The 22,343-nt window shown below is 41.4% G+C and overlaps 2 protein-coding genes across 2 annotated transcripts; one reads left to right on the top strand and one right to left on the bottom strand.

The window, feature by feature from the left end:
* Nucleotides 1–246: 246 nt before the first annotated feature.
* rtn2a (reticulon 2a) lies at nucleotides 247–16,308 on the bottom strand. The gene is made up of 13 exons (XM_028573963.1): nucleotides 16,163–16,308; nucleotides 13,211–13,617; nucleotides 12,209–12,262; nucleotides 11,229–11,792; nucleotides 10,397–10,606; nucleotides 8,894–8,901; nucleotides 8,724–8,778; nucleotides 5,425–5,632; nucleotides 4,271–4,409; nucleotides 1,328–1,397; nucleotides 1,177–1,223; nucleotides 1,018–1,076; nucleotides 247–349 (listed from the first exon to the last, which is right to left on the bottom strand). The coding sequence occupies exons 2-13, from the start codon at nucleotides 13,239–13,241 to the stop codon at nucleotides 274–276; spliced, it is 1,521 nt and encodes a 506-aa protein (XP_028429764.1). The 5' UTR covers nucleotides 13,242–13,617; nucleotides 16,163–16,308; the 3' UTR covers nucleotides 247–273.
* ppm1na (protein phosphatase, Mg2+/Mn2+ dependent, 1Na (putative)) lies at nucleotides 16,266–21,744 on the top strand. The gene is made up of 6 exons (XM_028570840.1): nucleotides 16,266–16,686; nucleotides 17,685–18,256; nucleotides 20,479–20,596; nucleotides 20,693–20,807; nucleotides 20,907–20,970; nucleotides 21,534–21,744. Exons 1-6 carry the CDS (start codon nucleotides 16,281–16,283, stop codon nucleotides 21,564–21,566), a joined length of 1,308 nt encoding a protein of 435 aa, XP_028426641.1. The 5' UTR covers nucleotides 16,266–16,280; the 3' UTR covers nucleotides 21,567–21,744.
* Nucleotides 21,745–22,343: the final 599 nt, after the last annotated feature.

Raw genomic sequence — 22,343 nt, 5'->3', positions numbered from 1 at the left:
AAGCTGCGTCATCGAATCTTTCCATCTCTGATGTCAGCAGCAAGAATCACTTTGATTAGGTTTTAACCCAAACCCCGACCTCCATCCTCCATCCCCCCAAATAACTTAGATACAGTTAGAGTATAAAGTACCATGCATGATCCTCATCACTGTCCGTTTAAGTAACCTCCCTTCCCTAGTCTCTGGAGCGGTGTTCTCTGGAGATCTGAGCACAGACTGCTGGGTAAGACATCTGAGTGGGAGCTTTTTCTTTAAGTTCTTGTCCATCAGTGTTTACTGGGTTTTGGGTTTGGCGCCACCGGGAGTTGGGTCAGGAGGAGGGCCACCACCCTGGGCAAGTCTGTGGAAGCTGTGGAAGATAAACAGACGAGTAGTTAGGACTACGGTTATTATTATTATTATTATTATTATTATTATTATTATTATTATTATTATTATTACAGTATTTAATGGTTAGGACTTGTAGTGGCCGTTGTAGTGACCATGTTCCAAATCACCCTTCTAACAATAATATTGAGAAATATTTTGCATGCGTAAATATTTTATCGGAGAGAGACAATTGTATATGATATCATGTCTCTTATATGTACAGTAAACCTATGTTCTTTTATATTGATTTAGTTACCTTATTAACATTATTCATAGTGTTGATTATTACTCCCAGCTTCTGGATGTTATTTTTCACTGTCATTTGATTGTAATTGTAATCCTACTTAACTGTTTATTATGTGGAAATGAAATAAACCCAAAACAAAGCATCTGAGCTCCACTAAGCCATGTTTTGGTTTCTGTGGGAGTGACAGGATGTCTTCATTAATCAAGCGTGTTCCTCTGATAAGTGCACGCACAAGCTTTCAGTCAGAGGCACAACGACACTGTTGGCAGCCTCCGGAAACATAAATACCAAGTGTGGGTACATTTGGGACAGACCTTTAACATCAGTTTATTTACAAAATACCTCAGTAGCAAAATACCAGTTGAAGTCAACATTGTGCCAGAAGATGGCGCCATACTCACGTGTCCTTGACGTTGTCAATGTGGGCCTGGATTTTTGCAATGAAGGTGTCCACCTGCTCCTGTCAAATAACCAAAATAAAAAATATATGTTTATGGATATGGAAATAAAGGACCACTGACAAAGTGGCAGCATAAAGAATACATTAAGAGAGTTATTACCTGGCGTTTTTGGTAGAAAAGTGGCAGAGAAAAGACAGCGATCACACCTGGAGAAAAAGTAAAAGCAGATTAGTTAATATGACAGCCATGCAGTAGGTTTAAGTTTAGGCTTGTAAATTCCATATTTCTGGCGATGAGATCGGTTTCTTACTGATGATGAGCAGAGTAAGGCCATTGCACAGGTGTCCCAGGTATGTCACAAGGTACATCAGAACCAGTAACTAAGACCAAGAGAAAGAGAAGTTAAGTTTAACTCCTATCAGTTTCACTTTGCCAGACCCTCCTCCACAGCGCTGCGGAGGAGGGTCTAGCTAGTCCAAACAGCATTCCAGGATAGGAAAAAAACATGCTCTGGTTTATTGGCATTTCTTTAAACCAATCACAATCATCATGGGTGGCACTAAGCGCCGCAAAAGTGCAGCTGCTAAATAGCCTCGGGAAGGAATTTGTTTTGGTGAAACGTGTAAATTCAAAAGTTGTTTTAGTCGTGCGATATACTCAGATTGGACAGATAGTCTAGCTAGGGTTTACCCTGCAGAGGAGCAGTTAACCATAGTCCTCATAAATCCAACGGAGTTTAAAATTCCAACACAAAGAAAGCAAAACCTAACTGATATCCAGGCAAAAACAGCGTGATCTGGCGGAATTGCCAGCGCAATCTGGGAAGTGGAACGTCGTGGATATAGACTAAACTCCTATTAACCATGTGTGCATGTCTGCAGGTCAGTAAATCATGCTGAAGTATGGCATAAGTCCCTACAAAATGACCAATTCTGAGATCATTTTCTGCTTGGTGAAGAACGGAAAGAGCTCCAAGTACGATACTCCCATTTTGGGTATTTGTGTTTCCCCTTATATCTTACAGTGTCACAGTACTGCCAATGGGATCCAGTGTTACCATGATATAGGACACCCCTGTCTGAGATGGAAATCCAGCTTATCCCGGGCGACTCTGCGTACCTCCTCCTGTGTGTCATGTCACATACCGGCCAGGTCAGGGTTGAGACCAGGAGGTCCTGGGATTTAGGCAGCTTGCACTGACTCATCATTTACTGCCAATGTGTTAAGTCTGTCTAGTCCCAAACGGCTGCTGTTAATGACTTAAATGCCATAATTATATTAGGGATGACTTGAACTGATTGCTGGTATTTGATGTGCATTAATGTAATGTATATGGACATTTCAGCTGATTGTAATACAAATACAATATTTTGCTTTTAATTCCAATACCATTGGTGAAGTTTACTTACCAACAATGGGGTACAATAAATGCTCTATCAGTAGCACCTTGCCTAATTGATCACATTTATATTTGTCAAATTTATTTTTATTTATTATGGAAGATTTCTTGTTTTTGCAGAAGTTTGCTTTTAAGATTTTTACAAAACATTTTTAATGTGTAATATATTATTTATTTCATTATAATATTACAACAATGAAAAGCAATAAATGTATGTTAGTGCTAGAACAAATATACATACTGTAAATCATGCTCAGCATTATGACAACATTCATTTGGCAAATGCCTTCATCCAATTTGGGGTTAAGTTTGTTGACTTCAACATATGAACATGAGGAGTCACAGACAGAACAAGCAGATTATCTGGGAAACAGTCAAGCTAAAACCAAACACTGGCCAACCAGCTGACCGAGCGGAAAATACTTTCTAATGTACAGCTAAACAGTACATTAAAAAAGTTTCTGAAAACATTAGGCAATAGGCAGTGCAGTAACAGAATATTGATTCATACTTCAGCTCTATGACTGGTTGATTTTTTTCTTCAGACACGGTGGAATCTTGGAAATGCCATTATTAGCACAAGGTGGAGGCATAGGAACATGCTTTTTTCACAGATAATCAGTTTTCAGGATACAGTGGCAGTTTCAGGAAATATGACAAAAGAAACGTATTTTTATAAAAGTTACCAACTGCTAGCCTGACAAGCCAGACCCACATCAAGATGTTGGGTCTGGGAACTCGCCATTGGCAGGGCTCAATCCGAGGGGCGGGATAAACAGTACTTTCAAATTCCCTCTGCACTCATAGCCAACCAGGGCAACGCTAATTGATAGATTAAACGTTTGCCGTATCCGGTTGGCAAAACTCCGAACACATCTTCCTTTTTTAAGAATGACTTCAGTGCTTTACTCCAAGTCTTCCAGAGTCACGGCCAAAGCCGATTAGAAAGACCGCTCTTTGCCAGCAGCAGCCATCTTCTTTGTTTTCAAGTAGCAGGGAATTCACGCGGAACCGTCGCAACTCTGCCGTCCTTATGTTAAGCCCGCCCACTGACTCTATACACGATGTGATTGGCCTGACCAGAATTTGGTTTTTCCAGCTCGCGAGCCAACGGAGAGTTGCTAGACTGACCCTGGCTGCAAATTACATTTGCTGCCACGTCTAGATTTCTAGACTAACCAACTGCAGCTTTACACTAAAAAAATATGCAACAAAGCGTACTGTTCATTCCGTTGACACAAAGTAAAGAGTGTAGAATAAAAAGACTGTGGCAACATACTTCGGGTGATGCGAGTGATACTGACAGATTTATTTACATCTGAGTTTGATAAACATTACAATAATGCTTTGGCTCTGCTATCAAGGTATAACCCAAAGCTGGATAAAAAGCATAGATGAGAAAGGCGAGGGAGACTGCCTCCTTTTCATGCTGTAAGAACCAATTCAAATTTCTTTTAAAAGTCCCCCCAAAAAAAAAAAAAAAGGCACCGATTGCTTTCCATATGATTACAAAAAATATGTCATTGGGGCTGACAGTTGCTGTCAGCGATATTGCTCTAATTTAGGAGCAGAGTCGTCAGCTCTGACAATGCGGTCTTCTCCAGTGATGGAGGGCGCTGGGATGATGGAAGAAGGAAAGAGGGCAGATGATGGAGCAAAACTGATGAAAGAATGCAGAGAGGGAACTGATGTCTTGGTTAATGAGGGGAAGAGGTTTTAGACAGGGTGAAGCAAATCTTTCAGGACAGGTCATTAACAGAGACAGACAGACAGACAGACAGACACAGACAGACACAGACAGACACACACAGACACACACACACACACCAAGTAAGGCTAACTTAATTTGCTCACCTTGATTGACTCCAAGAGGTTTCCAACAAAAAAGAGTCCCTTCAGAGAGTCAACAGCAGACAGAGCCATGACAATTGCTTTCTGCATATAGCGGTCAGCTTCCTCTCCACTGAAACTGATGTCCAGGTCCAAGTATGACCTGAAAGAAAAACGAGACAAGAAGAGGACATTAGATAAAGGAAAGAAAAAAAAAATGACGATAAACAGAAATGTCATCCTTCCTGTACTTTTTTACCAAGTAATGATGTTTATTGACACAGTGATTCATGTCCTTTTTTGTCTTTCAATCCAAGCCCAGACATAAACCCCCTCCTGTCACTCCTGTCAGTATCCTGAGGTCAAAAGGCCCAAGATTTTCATTTGGCGAGGGCACCACCAGGCTTAATCACGATAATTGGAGGAACCACTAAATATTTAATTATTGAATATACACAGTGAACAATAGGTGAATTTTAAAATGCAGGAAATAGAAATTGTGGAAATGTGGAATTGAGTGGAAATGAACAGGTGCTAGCTTGACAAGCCAGACCCACATCAAGGTGTTGGGTCTGGGAACTCACCATTGGCAGGGCTCAATCCGAGGGGCGGGATAAAGGGTTGTCTTTCAAAATTTCCACTACACGCCAATAGGATAGCGCTACAACCAAGCAGAGCAACGAAGAAGGTAGCGGAGCTAGTTGATAGATTAAACTTTTGCAGTATCTGGTCGGCAAAACTCCAAACATCTACCTTTTTTATGAATGACTTCAGTGCCATTCTTTGTTCTTTTCTTTTCAAAGCCGAATCGAAAGACTGCTGTTCGCCAGCAGCAGCAGCCATAAGCCCGCCCACCGACTCTATACACGATGTGAATGGCCCGGCCAGAGTTTGTTTTTTCCAGCTCGCAAGCCAACGGAGAGTTGCTAGACTGACCCTGGCTGCAAATTACATTTGCTGCCGCTAGGGTGCGTCTAGATTTCTAGGTTACTCAGGTGCTTGTTTTGGAAAACATTTATGCACTGTGACTAAATGGGGTTAATCCGCCTCTGTGTGTCGTGTCATTTTTCTTTTGTCCTATCTTGACCACTTGTCTTATTCTTTTTAGAAAACTGGGGAAAAAGAATGAAAAAAAGGGAGAAATTAAATAAATAATAAATAAAAGCACGGCAACATACTTGAAGGGATGTTCTCCATCGCCCCAGCTGAGGATGTAGAGGACTTGGTAGTAGATGCGCACTGAGATGGTGAAGCACATGACAGCCAGGGAGACGGTGGAGAGCACAGTGATGATGCTGAGCTGGAACAGGGACAGCAGGCCGACCACTAACCCTGTCAGGATCATGCCTGTGCGCTCTGTGTCCTTCCAGTAGATCAGGTCCATAACTGAAAGACAAGGGGAGTGGAGGGAGGAAAAGGAAGGGGAAGATAAATAAAAGCTTAGGACAGAAAGGTGACTGAACCAGTCTAGAGAATTATTTACATACTGGTGGTACTTTATCAATTACCAAAACTTGTGAACCAAATACTCACAGAAATGCTCAACAATATGTGTGTAAAAATCATAAACAAGCTGGTTTGTAAAACTCAACCGGAGATTTTCTGGCTTTACAGGGCTGACATAATTGTGAGTTACTGCATCCTTGCTGGTTTTAACAGAGGAGCAACAACACTCAGCTTCCAGCCCTTAGGCCCACCAAGAGGGCCTCTTGTAGGGAACTATAGAGGAAGAGAGGCAGGAAGATACAGTAGTTCTGTCATTAGGGGAAGGAAGGGGAAGAGAGGCCAGAGAAATAGAAGCAAGGGACATGAGGCAGAGAAGGATTTCCAGCCTCCAGCATGAGAGAACACACACAGCACCTACGGTGACACGTCAGGCTCTGGCTTGGGCTAAATTTAGCCCTCAGATGAAAGAGGGAGGGAAGCAAGCGGTCGGGCAGTTTAAATGCAGCGTTTCACAGCACCTGCTGACCGACATCAGGCCGTCAGCAGCCTCTTTTCCACACCCTGTTGGTGTCCCTCTCTGTCACCCGGCAACAGCTGCCTTGGAGACTGAGGCGTGCATAGAGTCATGCTTTAAAAGAGTGGATAACTTCAGTATATCCAGTAGAACACATAGCTTCAAAGATCCTTTTTGAATTGTTACATAAAATAACCTTATGACCATGATGCATTACAAAAAGTGTTTATTCAGCGTTTCTGAGTTGTGTAATTACAGGGTACATTGCAACACTATAGCTTGTGTGCTTGTCATTCAGTGAAATGCTAAGCCTGCATTAGAATTAAGGGAGGCCTCTTTGAGTACAGTGCACTGACAGCAGGTGCGTTATTTATAAGCATCACTGCACACAATTAATACCCATGATGCCCCTGGAACACACCTGTCCAATGTGTTTGTTTGTGCTGCTGTCATTCAGGGACTCAGTACATGGTGTCATAGTAGGCAACCGATTTAATGAGAACAATGGAAAGTAACCAACACTGGAGTATTGAGAGCATCTAATCTATGGACAATGTCTATGCTAAAGGACACATAAAATACACTGTTATATTTATATATATATATATACTGTACTATATTATAGAACTACCCACATCCTGCACTGGTGATGGTTGAGCATTTTGTAAAGTGGCAACCCTGTAAAGGGTTCTTTGTTTTTAATGACTAGTTTTACATTTTGGGAAATATGAAAGTGAGATGAGAAGATCCATGCCACTCTCATTATTGTTTGGTTGTGGAAAGGGGGAAAACAGGTAGCTTGGCTCTCTCCAAAAGTAACGCAAGCCAACTACCAGGACTTTTTAAGCTCGGTAGTTAACACTTTGTAACCTGCATGAAACACAAAACATAACATACAACATACAAACATACAAAAATGGAAATGTAAAAATGACGGGCGGTTATGTTTCTTGGCCGGGTGCAGTGACTTCCTGGAGTCACCATTTTCACACTGGTTGTGTTACCTTCGGACTGAGCCAGACTAGCTGTCTTTATGCTGAGCTAAGCTAATTGGCTTCTTGCTTCAGCTTCATATTTAAAGCACAGATAAGAGGGCAGTGTCTACTCAACTAACTCTCAGCAAGAAAGCAAATAAGCGTATCCTCAAAATGTCAAATTATTTCTTTAAACCTAACACAAGCTGCATCATCATCTACAACTCGTGGGTGAAAACTTGCATTTTATATTCTTAAACACTTATGTATTGTTGGATATAATAAACATGATATCCCTAAAGGCTGCACATGACATTACATTTATTTGGAGTGTCCTTATTAAGACAACTTGACATTAAACAGGATGACATTATGTCAAGTTGTCATGACAAAGACATCCTCTGGTAATTTCAAGTTGTCATTACAAAAACATCACAAACAAATTTAATGTCAACTTGTCATGACCAAGACAACTTCTGGTAATGTCACTTTAATTAATGTCAAGTTGTCATAATCAAGACAACCCAAACAATGTCAACTTGTCACGACAAAAACCGAATGACACTTAATGACAGAAGCCGTAAACGTTTATGACTTGTTTATAATGTTTATGACACATTTATGACAGTGTCATGTCATAGTTGTGACAGTGTCATGTCACGATTATGTCGATACCTTCAAGTAAAGTGTTATCGTAGTGATTACCTCCAATCACTTAGAACACTCTGTACCACAATACTGCAATCCAAACCAGCAGAATGTATCTTAGTGTACTAATTGTTTGACTAAGTTACTTTTATATAAATGAGCATTGAGGGCGTGATTGCATTAAGAAATTATTAATCCAATTAAGCAGTTAGCCAATTAACCAATGACAACATAAATCCCATGGCTCATGTAAACCCAGCCTGACACCAGCTCATTTAACATCATTTATACCAGGGTCTGGGTGAATACTAAATTCTGATTGGCTGCAGGGTTTCACACTGTAGTACTACAGTGTTAAATATCTCGTGCCAGCTCTTCCGCCTAAAGAGGAAACACTTAAATGTAAGAGAACCCAGCTGGCAAAGTTAACCATTTGCCAAAAACCATACCACACATGACAGTTTACACTCATTTGAAAGACTGTTGTTAATTTGAATTAGGGCTTCTGATACGGAGACTACCCTGCTACATCTGAACAGCTCATCAGATAAAAGCCAAACACACCTCTAGCTGAGCGACGTCTCCCAAAACTCTGTTTGTTACATGATCAAAGAGAAGCGAGAACTGTGCTCAATTCCCACCTTTAGTCCCCTGATAGGCCGGCCTTTTCACCACTACACCAAAGTCACAAAGCTAAACAGTTGACAACTAAAGACTGAAGAAGTGGTTTCCACCCCTTTATACTTGAAATCTATAGCTTTCCTCTGCCTTCTCTCTGAAATCAAACACGTCTCTTTGCAGTAGCTGACCGTCAGATCGCAACTGCAAGCAAATACCTAAACATCGTCTAGGTGTCTGAAATAATCCTCTTTTCACTTAACGTGCATGTTCTCACCTTTACTGGCCATTTTGGTTACCACTCCAGTGTTCCCCTCACACTCCCTGTCCCGCTATTCTCCCCTTGCCCTTCTGAGCTGTTTTTGGCCACCCCCTGCTCACTCAGCAGTCCAAAGGCCTGACAGCCCAAAATAATCTTGTTCGCAGCACCGCCCACCTTTCACAGACTCCAAGAGCTTCACACATAAAGAGATGATTCACGACAATCACACAGTACTCTCAAAATCACTCAATGTTTTTCCTTAACGCAAAAGTTCATTCTAAAGCAGAATGAATTTAGAATTAACCTCAGATAAAGTTATACTGAGTTACGTTTCTTTTTTTTCGTGTGCCATTTGACACCCGAAACAGGAGAAGCAGGGTTTATTTTCTGTTATGTCATCAAGCCAAACCTTTCAGTGCCACCAATACTGATAATAAATAAATGAGGGGCTTGATGTTCTAGGGAAGAGTTCACTTTTTCTATAGAGAAAATAAAGCTTGTTTCATTGTAAAAAAATCCAAAGAGGGGGTGTTTTGGCTTGGCAACAAATAGCCTGATAGTGGGACAGAATTGCCATTTTGTTTCAGTGTGTTATTCATCTACTGGAATTGCTGTAAAAATTGGAGACGCTGACAGTGGTTCAGTGGTCTGGAACCTGGCTGACAAAGTTATAGTTCTTTTGATCTGCAAATTTGTACAAGACTTACTCACTTGATCTGTTTACCTAGACATTAAGACATTCAAATGCAGCTAGTCTTCAGAAATGATTTAGTTTAAAACATAAATACCTTGCATAGTCCAACAAGTAGAGTTTGGGATCATTAGAATGTTTTGATAAGAGTGCCAATATGATACATGAGTTCCAATACCTTTTGACATTTGACAGTTAGGCTGTGCTAGAGACACATTTCAGTTGCCAAAAAAAACATTGAGGTTTGGTATGCAGCCCCTAAAACAAGTAATCAAACCAGAAGAGATATGATGCTTCTATAGATGCATGTATGACATCCTAAACTCTTTCATTAGCCTGACCAAACATTCATCAACGGTCCAAGGGTTCACTGAACCCCCCACATCCACTAAAATAAGACTGAGCTCTACTCTGACTGACACTTAAAATGCCATCAAGCTGGAAGACAGAATGTTATCTCTTGCTCTGTGTTTCTCCCTTTCTCTGTGTCTCAAACACTCCTAAAGTGCCAAACAAACTCCCACAAACCTGCATTTAAAGACACACACACATACAGAAAGACATATATGTGTGTGTGTGTGTGTGTGTGTGTGTGTGTGTGTGTGTGTGTGTGTGTGTGTGTGTGTGTGTGTGTGTGTGTGTGTGTGTGTGTGTGTGTGTGCGTGTGTGCGTGCCAAACAGTGACACACTCCGACATCAGCGGTGGCGGTGCGTGCGAGTCCAAAAAGTCAGCCAATGCCAAGAATGCTTTCTCCACAATCAGCAGGCAGGCAGGACTTCCGAGGGGGTGGTCCTATCTTTGTCTGCTGCTCTCACAGGTCCATGTTGAAAGCGAAATCTGATATTTTCTTTATTTAAAGTATTGATTAACGAGCTGAGTGAAAGAATCTCACTCAGCAACAAGACAAAGACGAGACGAGACGAGATGGGAGGGAGGAGGACGGACGGTGGTCAGAAGAAAGACAATATTTAAAGATACAGAGGTGAAATCGTGTACCTGCTATGTGGGTGCATACAGTCAGGTCCTGTGAGAGGTCAAGTGCTGAAAACCAGTGATCGCTGACCAGCTGTTCCTGAGAGTTTCGACCAATGGCAGCCGGCGACGAGGATGCCGGGCCTCTTGGTCGCACAGATGTGAGCAGCTTGACTGAAATGGTTTCCCTGGCGACGGGGGATTCTGGCTCAGGGGTCTGTGAGACTGCTGCGTCTACCGGGAAACAAAAGATGATGTCACCATCATGATGACATGACATCACCACCAACTTGCTGTACATGCTTATGGGATGATTTAGATCTGGGAAGCATCTTCTGAATGAACTGAGCCCAACCACAACTGTTGGGTATGTTTAAATGACGACACCTCCCGACACTGCTGAACATTGAGAACAGCCATTTAAACTACACGTTAACATACAAAATGAAGTACAATCCTGCAAACTACGGCCTATTTTTTTTAAAATGTAATCAGGTGACAAGTTTGTGAGATACTTGACAAGCCCACTATGCTTTACTATGTAGACAACCAGAACCAATGCCAGCCCAGTGAGAGGTGCATTCATCCTGTTAATTGTACTGTATGTAGGGTTCATGTTAAGGGAAGGGAGAACAGTTAAATCATCCATTGTTCTTTGCAGCCTACTTTAAATTACGTGTCACTTGAGCAAATAGCCTGTTCAGCTTTTTTTAATCGAAAAGCTATCACTAGGTGAACAAAGACAAAAAAACATGCATCTTTGTGTTGGATCATGAGCATTCCCAGACACTGCATCTTTTAGTCTTCCGCTATACAGAATAAAACAACCTTTTCACACATTCCTCCTGTTTCTCACCCTGAAATATCTGCGACGGGCTCTGGTGCTGGGAAGACAAGGACGCAGAGGGACGCTGGGCAATCTGGGTCAGACTGCTCGGAGACTCCTCTCTTTGGATTCCTGCATCTCTCCCCTGATTTTCTGGGTCCAGATTTTGGGGAGAGGGCTGGTTTGTAATAGTCTCAGGTTGCCTGTGCTGCTCCCTCCTCACGGCTGCTCTCCTTTCTGATGCTTCCTCTTCTTCCTCTCGACTGAGGAAGGCGTGAGGGTCCCAGTCTACTTCAGACTCTGGGGAGTCCAGCAATGTTTCCAGGGTGTCCGTGCGGATCAAAGGAGTGCGAATTCCCCGAGAGCTGCCCCTGCGTCGGTCACGGAGGTGTCGCGAGGCTCCCACCGCTTCGGCCTCGGCGATGGCGATGTAAGAGAAAGTCAGCTCTAAGGAGTTCTGGTGCGGCGTGCCCCAGATGGACGGGGATGAAGCCAGTCCCTCGTCGTCATCTGGATCTCCATCTCCCCCATCCTCATCGTCAGACCACTCCCTGGCCGTTTGCAGCTCGCACATCTCGGACTCCTCATTTCCGCCTGAATGAAGATAACAACAAATAAATGTGCTCATCCCAATAATAGAGACTGCTGCTAGCCTGCTAACAGTGCGCATATTAGTTCAGTTTCATACAAGGAGAGTGATTTTGCTTTTAATAAATAGATATGTCAGATGAAAGCAGCCGGGTGTATCATTTGATGTTTGGGAGAAAAAAGGGCAATGAAAGTGCATTGACGTCTCTCCTTCCAAAATGTAGCTGTGATCACAATGTACTTGTGTGTTTACCCGTGCTCGTGTTTTACAGGTGAGAGATGTTCAGATGTATTCCTCTAATGTTAAGTTCAAAAGAAAGGCTTCAGGAAGCAGGGATCTCCTATTTTTTTTTTTTTTTTTTTTTTTTTTTTTTTTTTTAAGTATTGTGAGACAGAATATGTGTCACATTTCTGCTTCGTACCATCGGTGCATGGAGGCGTCGAGTCTGGAGTGGACGCCACAGAGCCATATTCCTCTGCAAGAAAACAGACACAATTTTACATAAATCTACGAGTAAACAAGCGGTAGCAAAAGATTGTCAGAAATGTAAATTGTTGCTGCTTTTACATGCTGTAAACTCGTACATTCCACCATTTCACATTCATCTTACTCATGTGCCTCTCAAAACATTCAACGTAGGTGTACTAATGTGAAATGAATAACATAAAAGCCACAACAAACACTGCAGTACCTTGTTTTGAGTCATCTTTCAAAGTTATAACAATGAACTGCATTATGTGATTGAAGAAGTCACTGGCAACTGTACACTCCTCATACTGTAGCATACTGTAGGTCAGTGAATACAGACTAATTTCCTTACAGAGCTAAACTGCCGGCAGTAAAGGCCTTAACTACATTAGATAGCCAGCATGACATTAGCTTATAAATCAACCCAGGCAGAGCAAAGAATGCAGCATATTGTCTTCTCTGCTCTTGTCTCATAAAGCGCTTTAATGTTAATTGTAGAGAATATCAGGTGAATATTGTGAGAAAAAGATAAAACAAATAAAACATAAATATGAAAGCAGAAAAGAAGATTTTAGCGAGGAAAAAACTTGCATAATTCTTCACGTCTGCCTGCAAAGCATTCTCGTACACAATCACATAAACATCCGCAAATCAATGGGAGGCAAAGACAACAGAATAGGTCTCCCTCTGCACTGCATCTATTCATTCAGCCATGTGTTTATTAAAAGGTAGGAGAGAGGAATGGAGAGTAGGCAGGGAGGGGAGGGAGGAGGCTGAGCAAACACATACGATGCTTACAGCAGGCAGCAAGAAAAGATGCTGAGCTGAAATATCTCTATATATATATATACACACAGTATATAGATATATATATATAGAGAGATAACGAAAGTGAGATATGCAGACCTCCGACACGGAAACACAGATAGAAACAGCAGAACAAAAGCAGACTCACGGCAGTGGGAGAATCCTAAAACCTGGCCCATACTCCATCAAGGCATCGCTGGGCCCATCCAGTCTGGAAGCCCCCCCTCCCTCCTCTGCTGCCGGCACTCACGTCCTGTGGATATACGGTCTCTCTCCCTCCTCCTCCCTCTGTTTCTTGGTTGTCTGTTCAGCCGCTTCCTCACTCTCCTGCCTCCCGCTGCTTTCACTCAGCAGCCCCGCCCTGCCTGCCTGCCTCCACCATCCTCCCTGCTCTCGTCATTTCCTCTTGCATCGTTATGACTGCAGCTGTAGTAATGTACGCTACAGCAAAGCGAGAGTATGCCCCTGTGTCCGTCTGTCGTCTCCCATTCATCTGATTATCTGTGTCTCTCTCCCTCGTCATGTGATTTCATGTCAGGATCCTATATGGGCAGGCTGTAGGAGAAGGAGTAACAAGTCATTAATGATTTATACATTAGCATAAAAAATGTACACAGAGAAGGATGCATTTAAAGATGCGCAAATGCAGCATGTAAGGTTTATCAGCTTTGCTATGTTTAAGTAATATAGGCCTACACTGTTTCATATTCCAATTTAACATAAGAAATATTAATGTTTCACAAATAAATCACAACTTTACAACAAACCACATCTAAGATTTTTTACAGTAGGGAGTGAGGCCTGTGCAATAGTGAAAAGTAGGGGGCAGCAGTGTGTCATTGCTGCTGCTGCTGCTACAAACAGCTTGGATGACGATCAATGGAAAAATGTTAGAGTAGCAATTGCAGGGAAATGTGTGGCCTTTTTGCTTTGTTTATATATAATTTCACTTTAAAGATAATTTTTTGGGGCATTTTTCAGCCTTTATTTTCGATAGGACAGCATAAGACATGAAAGAGAAGAGAGAGGGGGGAAAGTAATGCAGCAAAGGGCCGCAGGTCGGAGTCAAACCTGGGCCCGCTGCGTCGAGGAGCAAACCCCAATATATGGGCACCTGCTCTACCAACTGAGCTATTTGGGCGCCCTATAATTCCACTTTAAATAAGGTTTTAAAATTAAAGATAGTAATAACAAATAGAGCATAAGACATTTAAAGTGAATACGATTATTTATTTTACAAACCAATAGTTTAATTCATAAGCGATAATATGAACCTTTGCTCAATTCAATAGACTTACGGGTTTTGCTGTTAAAACCTGGTCTTGTAGTCTATATCGACGACATTCCACTTCCGGAATTGTTCAGGTGCTGCCGGAAATTCCGCCAGAACGTACACAATGTGTTCCACCAAAACAAGTTCCTTCTCGAGGCTATTTTGCAGAGGCACCGTCATTGTGTCCGACGATTGTGATTGGTTTAAAGAAATGCCAATAAACCAGAGCACGTGTTTCTCCAACCTCGGAATGCTGTGTGGACTAGCCAGACCCTTCTCTGTAGCGTTGTGGAGGAGGGTCTGGCAATGCGAGACTAGGTCTGGTATGACCGGTAGCTTTTTATGGGTAATGTTTTCAAACTTTTGCTCTGTAACTGACATTACTTAGCCACTTAAAATAATTAAATGAAATAATGGGAAACATGGTCTTAATTTTGCAAAAGATGACTTCCCTACACCCCCCATTAAGTGATTTGAATGGGTAGGGAATCTTGTTTGCTGCCATAGTCAAAATAAAGATAAACAAACACCCATCACCTAAAATACTGCTAGTAGAGAACATTAGTGGATAAATGCTTTAGCCCTTCTTGAAAGATGGATAAGAACAAAGTATCACACATTAAGTGCTTAACACTATTAAACCTCAAGTGTTCCTACATGGAAATCAGGTTGGGAGCTCCAAATATACAGCAGTTAATGAGATTAAGACACACAGCTGTCATGCAGTGCCAACACAAAATCAGCAAGTCACACACAGGACAGGGTAGGGTTCAAGTAGGTGTCAACATATAACACAAATTTAGAAAGGCTGTCATTTACTTATTAAGAATTATTTATAGAATTAACTGCCGTGTAACTTTTTATTTTGTCTTTATTATATTTTATTTATTCTTTTTAAAAATCATAGTTTAAATGTGTATTTTTTTATTTTGCCTACAACAACATGGTTGATCTTTCCCAGAATATGATACCGGAAAACCAGAGTTAAGCCCACAGAAAAATTAAGCCATTAATCTCGCTTTGTGAGACAAGCCCCAGTTGTTATGGAAAGTTAGCTCAAATTTCCATTTTTTTCTCAGTAATTTAGGGATTTCTTGTACACTTTGGCTTAAAAATTGCATTTCAATGTTTATTCTTGACCTCAGGAACACCGGCCAAACTGGACAAACTCCCTCCGCTAATGAAGACCATGGTATACTGTATGTCGGAAGCTCCAGAACAGCTATTAAACGGACCTTGATAAAAGGTGCTAACTGCTGAATTCTTATTGAATATTTTAACTCAATAGTTCTGCCATAATGTCAAAAGTCACAAAGCTATGTAAAATAAACAAGTGTCCAGTGTTGTTTACTCAGCCTACTGTGATTGTCCCTCACTAAGGAAAATTAGAAAAATGTCTTATCAAACACATACTGTATAATCCCACACAGACATGTAAGACCGATTAAGGGATTCCTCCGTGTTGTTGTAAAACGTCATGGTCGTAATCCATTCACAGGTCACCTGGGCTGCCTTGAAGGCCAGGTGATTATCCAACAGCGTAAGGGAAAGAGGCAGTGGGTGGGGGTAGAGCAGAGGGGTAGATCAACAGAAATAGATAGGCCAATAGAAGAGAAGGGCTGATACAGGATGGGTAAAGAAGAGAAAGGAGAGAAGCCAGAAACAGAAACAGAAACAGAGCGACAGAGAGAGGAAGACACCTAAAGGTCTTATTGTCACAGAAGGATTCTCGGACTGCAAAAACTGGGCCTGATAATTGGTAACAGAAAACCAACACTGTTTTTAATTTAACAGGATTATTCTTATTTTAAGTCACTTTTTGTTTACCTGCTTAACTGTTGCGCTGGAACTGCTGAGGAAAACACAGGGTCGGAGGTGGGGCACCAGGAGAAAACGTGCTGCAGCCAGTTCGAAGAGGAAGCTTGAACACAGGCTCCGGGGAGCGATGAAGACGGCCAGGCGGGCCAGCAACGTGGAGGTGCCCTCTTTCCTCCGCCAGCTGGTCAAAGAGACGGAGAAGATGGTCACCTTTTTCTTCAAAGGGGGGCCCAAGGAAACTGGGTCTGGGGAGGAGGACAATTTGGATGAGGACGACTTGATGCCGAGCCCGTACCTGGATCGTCCCATCTTGGAGAAGCATGTGTCAGAGGGGGGTTCTCAGTTGGGGGTGAACTACGCTGTGGGGAGCATGCAGGGCTGGAGGGCTCAGATGGAGGATGCTCACACCTGCATGCCCCAGCTGAAAGGAGAGCTGACAGAGTGGGGATACTTTGCGGTTTATGATGGACATGCAGGCACCACAGTGGCACAGTACTGCTCCAAACACCTGCTGGAGAACATCCTAGCAACAGGTACAGAACAATTAGTGACTAATAGGATGAATCTAATTACTCAAGACAGTTCAAAATATCTTAGCACTTGTACTGTAGCACGGAATACACTTTTAGTTGTTCGTTCGAGAGGGATACACTTCCAGTTTGTAATGACATCTAGCTCTTGTTCACACAGAGTTTAGATGCACTTAATGTAGTCATTTTACACCATAGAATCTGCCAATAAACCTAATGCAACATTATGTAAGGTAGAACCAGTTTGGCATGTCAAAAGTTTGAAGTCACCATTTAAATTAAAAACATACTGAATTTGCATTTCCAATAAATATGTTTGGTTAGAAACAAGACTTCTACTGTATTTATTAGATTCAAGATGAAGTAATATGCTGAATAACTAATACATTTGCATAAACAAAAGTCCATGAAAGTAGCAGATTTAAAGCAGATTAATAAAAGCTAAAAGGATTCGGGGTTAAGGGTGAGATTGCCTTGGGAATCAAATATGCCACAGTGCATATACAATACTGAAAGTTGATCAAATCCACATACAATATACTGTGCGCCAATTTTTGGATTTGGACAAGAATTCTGGATATTGTGGCATTTTTCTTTACAGCACCGAGCAAAGTGATAAGAAGGTTCGGGGATCAAAACTAAACGGAGCTATGACTTTCATTCAGATGTCAAGTTTGATACTTTTAGAGCTGTGAACTGGTTGGTTAGCCATATGAGAGAAAATTAACAATAGTTACATTAAAGGCTGTAATCTTCAGTCTGTAGCTCTTGTTACTGCTGCCTATGATGGCCAGGACACTCTTGAAAAATAAATTTTTCTTGGGTAAATAAAAGGTTTTAGCTTGAAACTGTATTTGCCATGTCATTGCACAATTAGCACAGATGATGTCTTCTCTATGCCGTGGATCTGCAGTGTGTTGGCCTCAAACAACAAGTAACAAGGCAGTGCCAGTATGGGGAATCTATCTTAAAACCAAATGTTTCCCACTCATTTCTTACAGGTGTGGTCAAAGCAAACGAGGACCCCGAGCAGGTGAAGGAAGGGATTCGCGAAGGCTTCCTGAACATTGATCGCCACATGCACAAACTGACTCGCCAAGACAACTGGGACCGCAGTGGCTCCACTGCAGCAGCTGTCTTGACTTCGCCATGCTACATTTACTTTATCAACTGTGGGGACTCTCGAACCGTGCTCTGTCGTAACGGCAAGGTGGTCTTCTACACAGAGGACCACAAGCCGTTCAACCCCAGAGAAAAGGAGCGCATCCAGAACGCGGGAGGCTCGGTGACCCTGCAGAGAGTCAACGGCTCGCTGGCCGTTTCCAGAGCACTGGGGGACTTTGACTTCAAGGAGGTGGACTGGAGGCCGCAGACGGAGCAGCTAGTGTCGCCGGAGCCAGAAGTGTATGAGCTGGAGAGGACGTCCGAAGACGAGTTCCTAATTCTAGCATGTGACGGTGTGTGGGACGCCATTGGTAATGAAGAACTGTGTGCCTTTGTGCGCAGCCGTCTGCAGGTGTGCGATGACCTGAGAGATATTTGCTGCCAAGTGATCGACCTCTGTCTCTATAAGGTAAGACGTCAACACCACAGTATGCAGACAAGGCATGAAACAATAGGGAAATAAAAGGCTTTGATAAAAGATTCTGATACATTTTATTCTGTGTATGGTTAATGATTGAATGAGAATTAACCTTTCATATTAAACTATTGCACCAGGAAGGAAGAATCACTGGAATGGCAAATAGACTGATATATTTAGCTAAAAATGAACGAAAAAAGTGAGTAAGAAGATAGTGATTTGCCACTGGTACCTCACTGGTTTTCGCGACCATAGGTATTGTTTGTAATTTTTCAATACAGCTGTGGATTTGATACCAAAATATATTTGCCAAAAGCACAATTTTACTTTGACAAGTTTCAATATCGAGACTGAAAGTTGAAACAAAACCCATTATGATTGTGAAATGATGAAAAGCTCCAGGGCAGCTACTAAAAAGGACTTAGCGGTGGGTTTGTTGGAAGCATAAATGTGTTTCGACACAATTCTTGTTAAAATGTAATATAAGAAGCCAGAGTTCTCAAATGTCAAGCTTTGCCTGAATTTAAAAAGGGGCTGTAGTCGATATTCAGAATAGAAACGGCAGTTTCCCAACTTATCAAATACAGTCGCTTTGTCATGGCCCTCGGCGTCTGATACAGATGGACAAGGTGCTTACACGCACGTGCGACCGGACCGGTTATCACAACAAAGAACAGAGAAGCTTGGATTACACAGAGGGAGTGTAACTTCATTCTCTGCTCAGGACGCCATTACTCCACTATATCTTATCTTACATAGCAAATAGTTGTTTACTGTTATATTAATGTTCTGAATATTGAGTACAGCTCCTTTAAAATAAAATGGTTTCAAACTGGATAAAAACCAGGAGCTATATAATCAAAGAATAAATATGTGACGATCAATAAAACAAAGGCATTGAGGTTCAATACTCCGCCCCAAACTATGACACAGGTGGTAGCACGGTGAATGAAGACATTCAACAATTTAGGTCTCAAACTTCCATGTGAATTATGTGTTCTATGTCAGTCTGCTCTAGGAACCTATATATGCTGAATTGATAAAGACAGAAAAAATACCTGTGACTATTTTGTGGACACACTGAAAAAAAATGTATCCAAAACGTTTATGTTATGTTTCTGTTTAAGTTATGTTTCTAAGGATTTTTCTGTGACACACAGTGTTTTATGAATGGGAAACGTTTACATTAATGTGGGGCGTTGAAAGGCAGGTGTACCCTGAGGGCAGGGTCTTTGTGGGAAACTGTGATGTTGTTATGCAAGTAGACTTTTCCTGCAGCTCTTTTTTAATCCTTGTTATTTAGGCGACAAGACTAAGTGAGCCCTGAGCACGCCCTATAAATAGCTGTATTACGGAATCCTGAGACACGGGACAGAAGGCAAGAAATGCTATACATGGCTCGGATTAGGACTGACGGGAGCTCAGTGTTACTGTTCAATACACACCGGCTCAGAGGCTTTATCCTGGCCGGGATGGACTGCTATTTATTTCACCTAAAAAAGTCTTACTGTACCTGCTGAAAGACTGCATGTTCCAGTACACACTGAGCCTCACTCATGGCATCTCTGATGTCATAACAAACTGTCTGATGGTCATAAAACTGCATTGACATCCTGGCATAGTGAGTTTGTAGTAGTTTGGCATTTCTGTCATTTTTGTTACTTGTCGGCTGACATATACACTGATAAGATACACCTTATCATTATTATTATTTTTATTAATAAGGGAAAAAATTCCACTAATTAACCCTGACAAAGCACACCTGTGAAGTGAAAACCATTTCAGGTGACCACCTCATGAAGCTCATTGAGAGAACACCAAGGGTTTGCAGGGTTATCAAAAAAAAGCAAAGGGTGGCTACTTTGAAGAATCTAAAATATGAGACATGTTTTCAGTTATTTCACACTTTTTTGTTAAGTACATCATTCCATATGTGTTCATTCATAGTTTTGATGCCTTCAGTAAGAATCTACAATGTAAATAGTCATGAAAATAAAGAAACACATTGAATGAGAAGGTGTGTCCAAACTTTTGGCCCAGTTAGACATACTGCATAAAATCTCAATATGCAGAGTAACTCGTGATTATCAGTAACAACAGCAGTCACAAACCACAAAATGTAGATGCACTTAGTTGCCTTCCACCAGTGTCTAGTTCATTTCAACTTGAATTTAAACTGCAGCCTTCTCTGATATTTCTGTCTCCCTCTGCAGGGCAGCTTGGATAACATGAGCATCATCATCATCTGCTTCCCCGGCGCCCCCCAGGTGTCACAAGAGGCACTGCAGCAGGAGGCAGCGCTGGAGCAACAGATTGATATGAAAGTGGAAGGTGATTTGTCACTCCAAACCCCCACAGTAAAACACTTTAAACTACTGCTAGCTCCCTGGTTTATAACCATATTGTTTTGACTACCGCCCTTCACAGAAATTATCCAGATGATTAGGTCCAGAGATGAGGACCCTGACCTTGTGTATGTGATCAAATTCCTGGCTGCAGAAGAGATACCTGGGCTCCCGCCAGGAGGAGGCATCACCAGCAAGTGAGTCTGAGCAAAGAAAAACAAACAAACACATGAAGATATTTTGGGAATCAAAACTGAAATCCTTTTGACATAAAACCACTGTTTCTCTGTTTGCAGGCGAGACTGTATCATCTCTTCATATCAGAAACACATCATGGCTCTCAGATCTCAGGAGTCTATGGTAAGGCAATAGAAATGATTTTATATCTATGGGTAAGACATATGAGTCACATTACATTTGGATGCCATAAGATGAAGGCACTTAAAACAATCTCAGCCGTTATCTCACAATAATGCGCCTAATGTACACAGTTTTTAAGGCTGCCCCCAGTGATTTTCATTACTGATTTCGTTGATTACTTTTTCAATTAACTGTTTAATCATTTGGTCTCTAAGAAATCAGGAAGTAGTGAAAAAAAATCTCTTTTACAATGTCCTTAAGCCATGTCATTAATGTCATTAACAGTCCATACCCCGATGATATTCAATTCAGTGTAATTAAATCGACTTATTGCAGAAATAATTGATAAATTAATTGATAATGAAAATAACTATTAGGAACTATTAGGAATACTGATAATAATGGCAAAAACTAAAGAAGATTTAAGGAAGAGAATTTTTCTTGAAATAAACTAAACCGAAAGTCGTGACCCCTTTGATTTTGAAAATCACATAAAAGTACTTTCTGCTCTACAATGTAGATATATTCAGTGTTGGTGACATTATTGTCCTGTGACATTTCAGGACACCGAAGGGTCGGAGGAGGACTCAAACTAAAAAAAGCTGTTACCATGGAAACAGAATCATCACCAGCTTCACCATCTCCATGGAGACCATCTTAAATCAGAGACTTTACATTTTCAGATGAGCACTGAACTAACGATGATTGTTTGTGTAATATACTTTCTTTGTGCATTTGCTTTCTGGCAAATTAAAGTACATTTTAAATCAAATACCCACTGTGTTGTTGTTATTTTTTTTTTTTTTTTTTTGCACTCTATTTTCTAAACTGATTTGTTATTGACAGAAGTATTACATGATATGTACCCATTCAGTGGCTCCACACGTGGGCTACATGTGTATCAGAGCCTCTCGTGAGGGAACGCAGTATCTCTCAGTAAATAAGTAGTTTGCACAATGCTGTCAGGGAGCAAGGGTGACATGGTTAGCAATGACTTGTAGCATGAACGTAAACACGTGCCATAAGAGAAGAAAGCCAGAGGGAGAGACACAAAAGGAGAAAGAACGCAAGAGAGAGCTGGTGGGGGGGGGGTAAAGGGTAAAGAGGAAGAGATGTTCCCAGGAATTAGCACACATACGTCATTAAACGTGGACCCCTATGTCTCTTTAGAGAGGAGGTGTGACTTCTCTTGCACAAAACAGATTAGTACAGAACACACTAATAGCATAGTCTGTTCCATTAATATACATTTAAAGTTATAGATGGATACAATAAAATGATAGTTAATTTGTTTATGCTGTGAGCAGTATTTGTTTCATTTTACAATATTATGTTTGTAACATTTTATCCCACTTATTTGAACATACTACTAT

This window comes from Perca flavescens, chromosome 3 (assembly GCF_004354835.1).
Source record: "Perca flavescens isolate YP-PL-M2 chromosome 3, PFLA_1.0, whole genome shotgun sequence".
Lineage (NCBI taxonomy): Eukaryota > Metazoa > Chordata > Actinopteri > Perciformes > Percidae > Perca > Perca flavescens.
The sequence above is the reverse complement of the archived record's forward strand: the minus strand, read 5'-3'. Positions and strand labels throughout refer to the sequence as shown.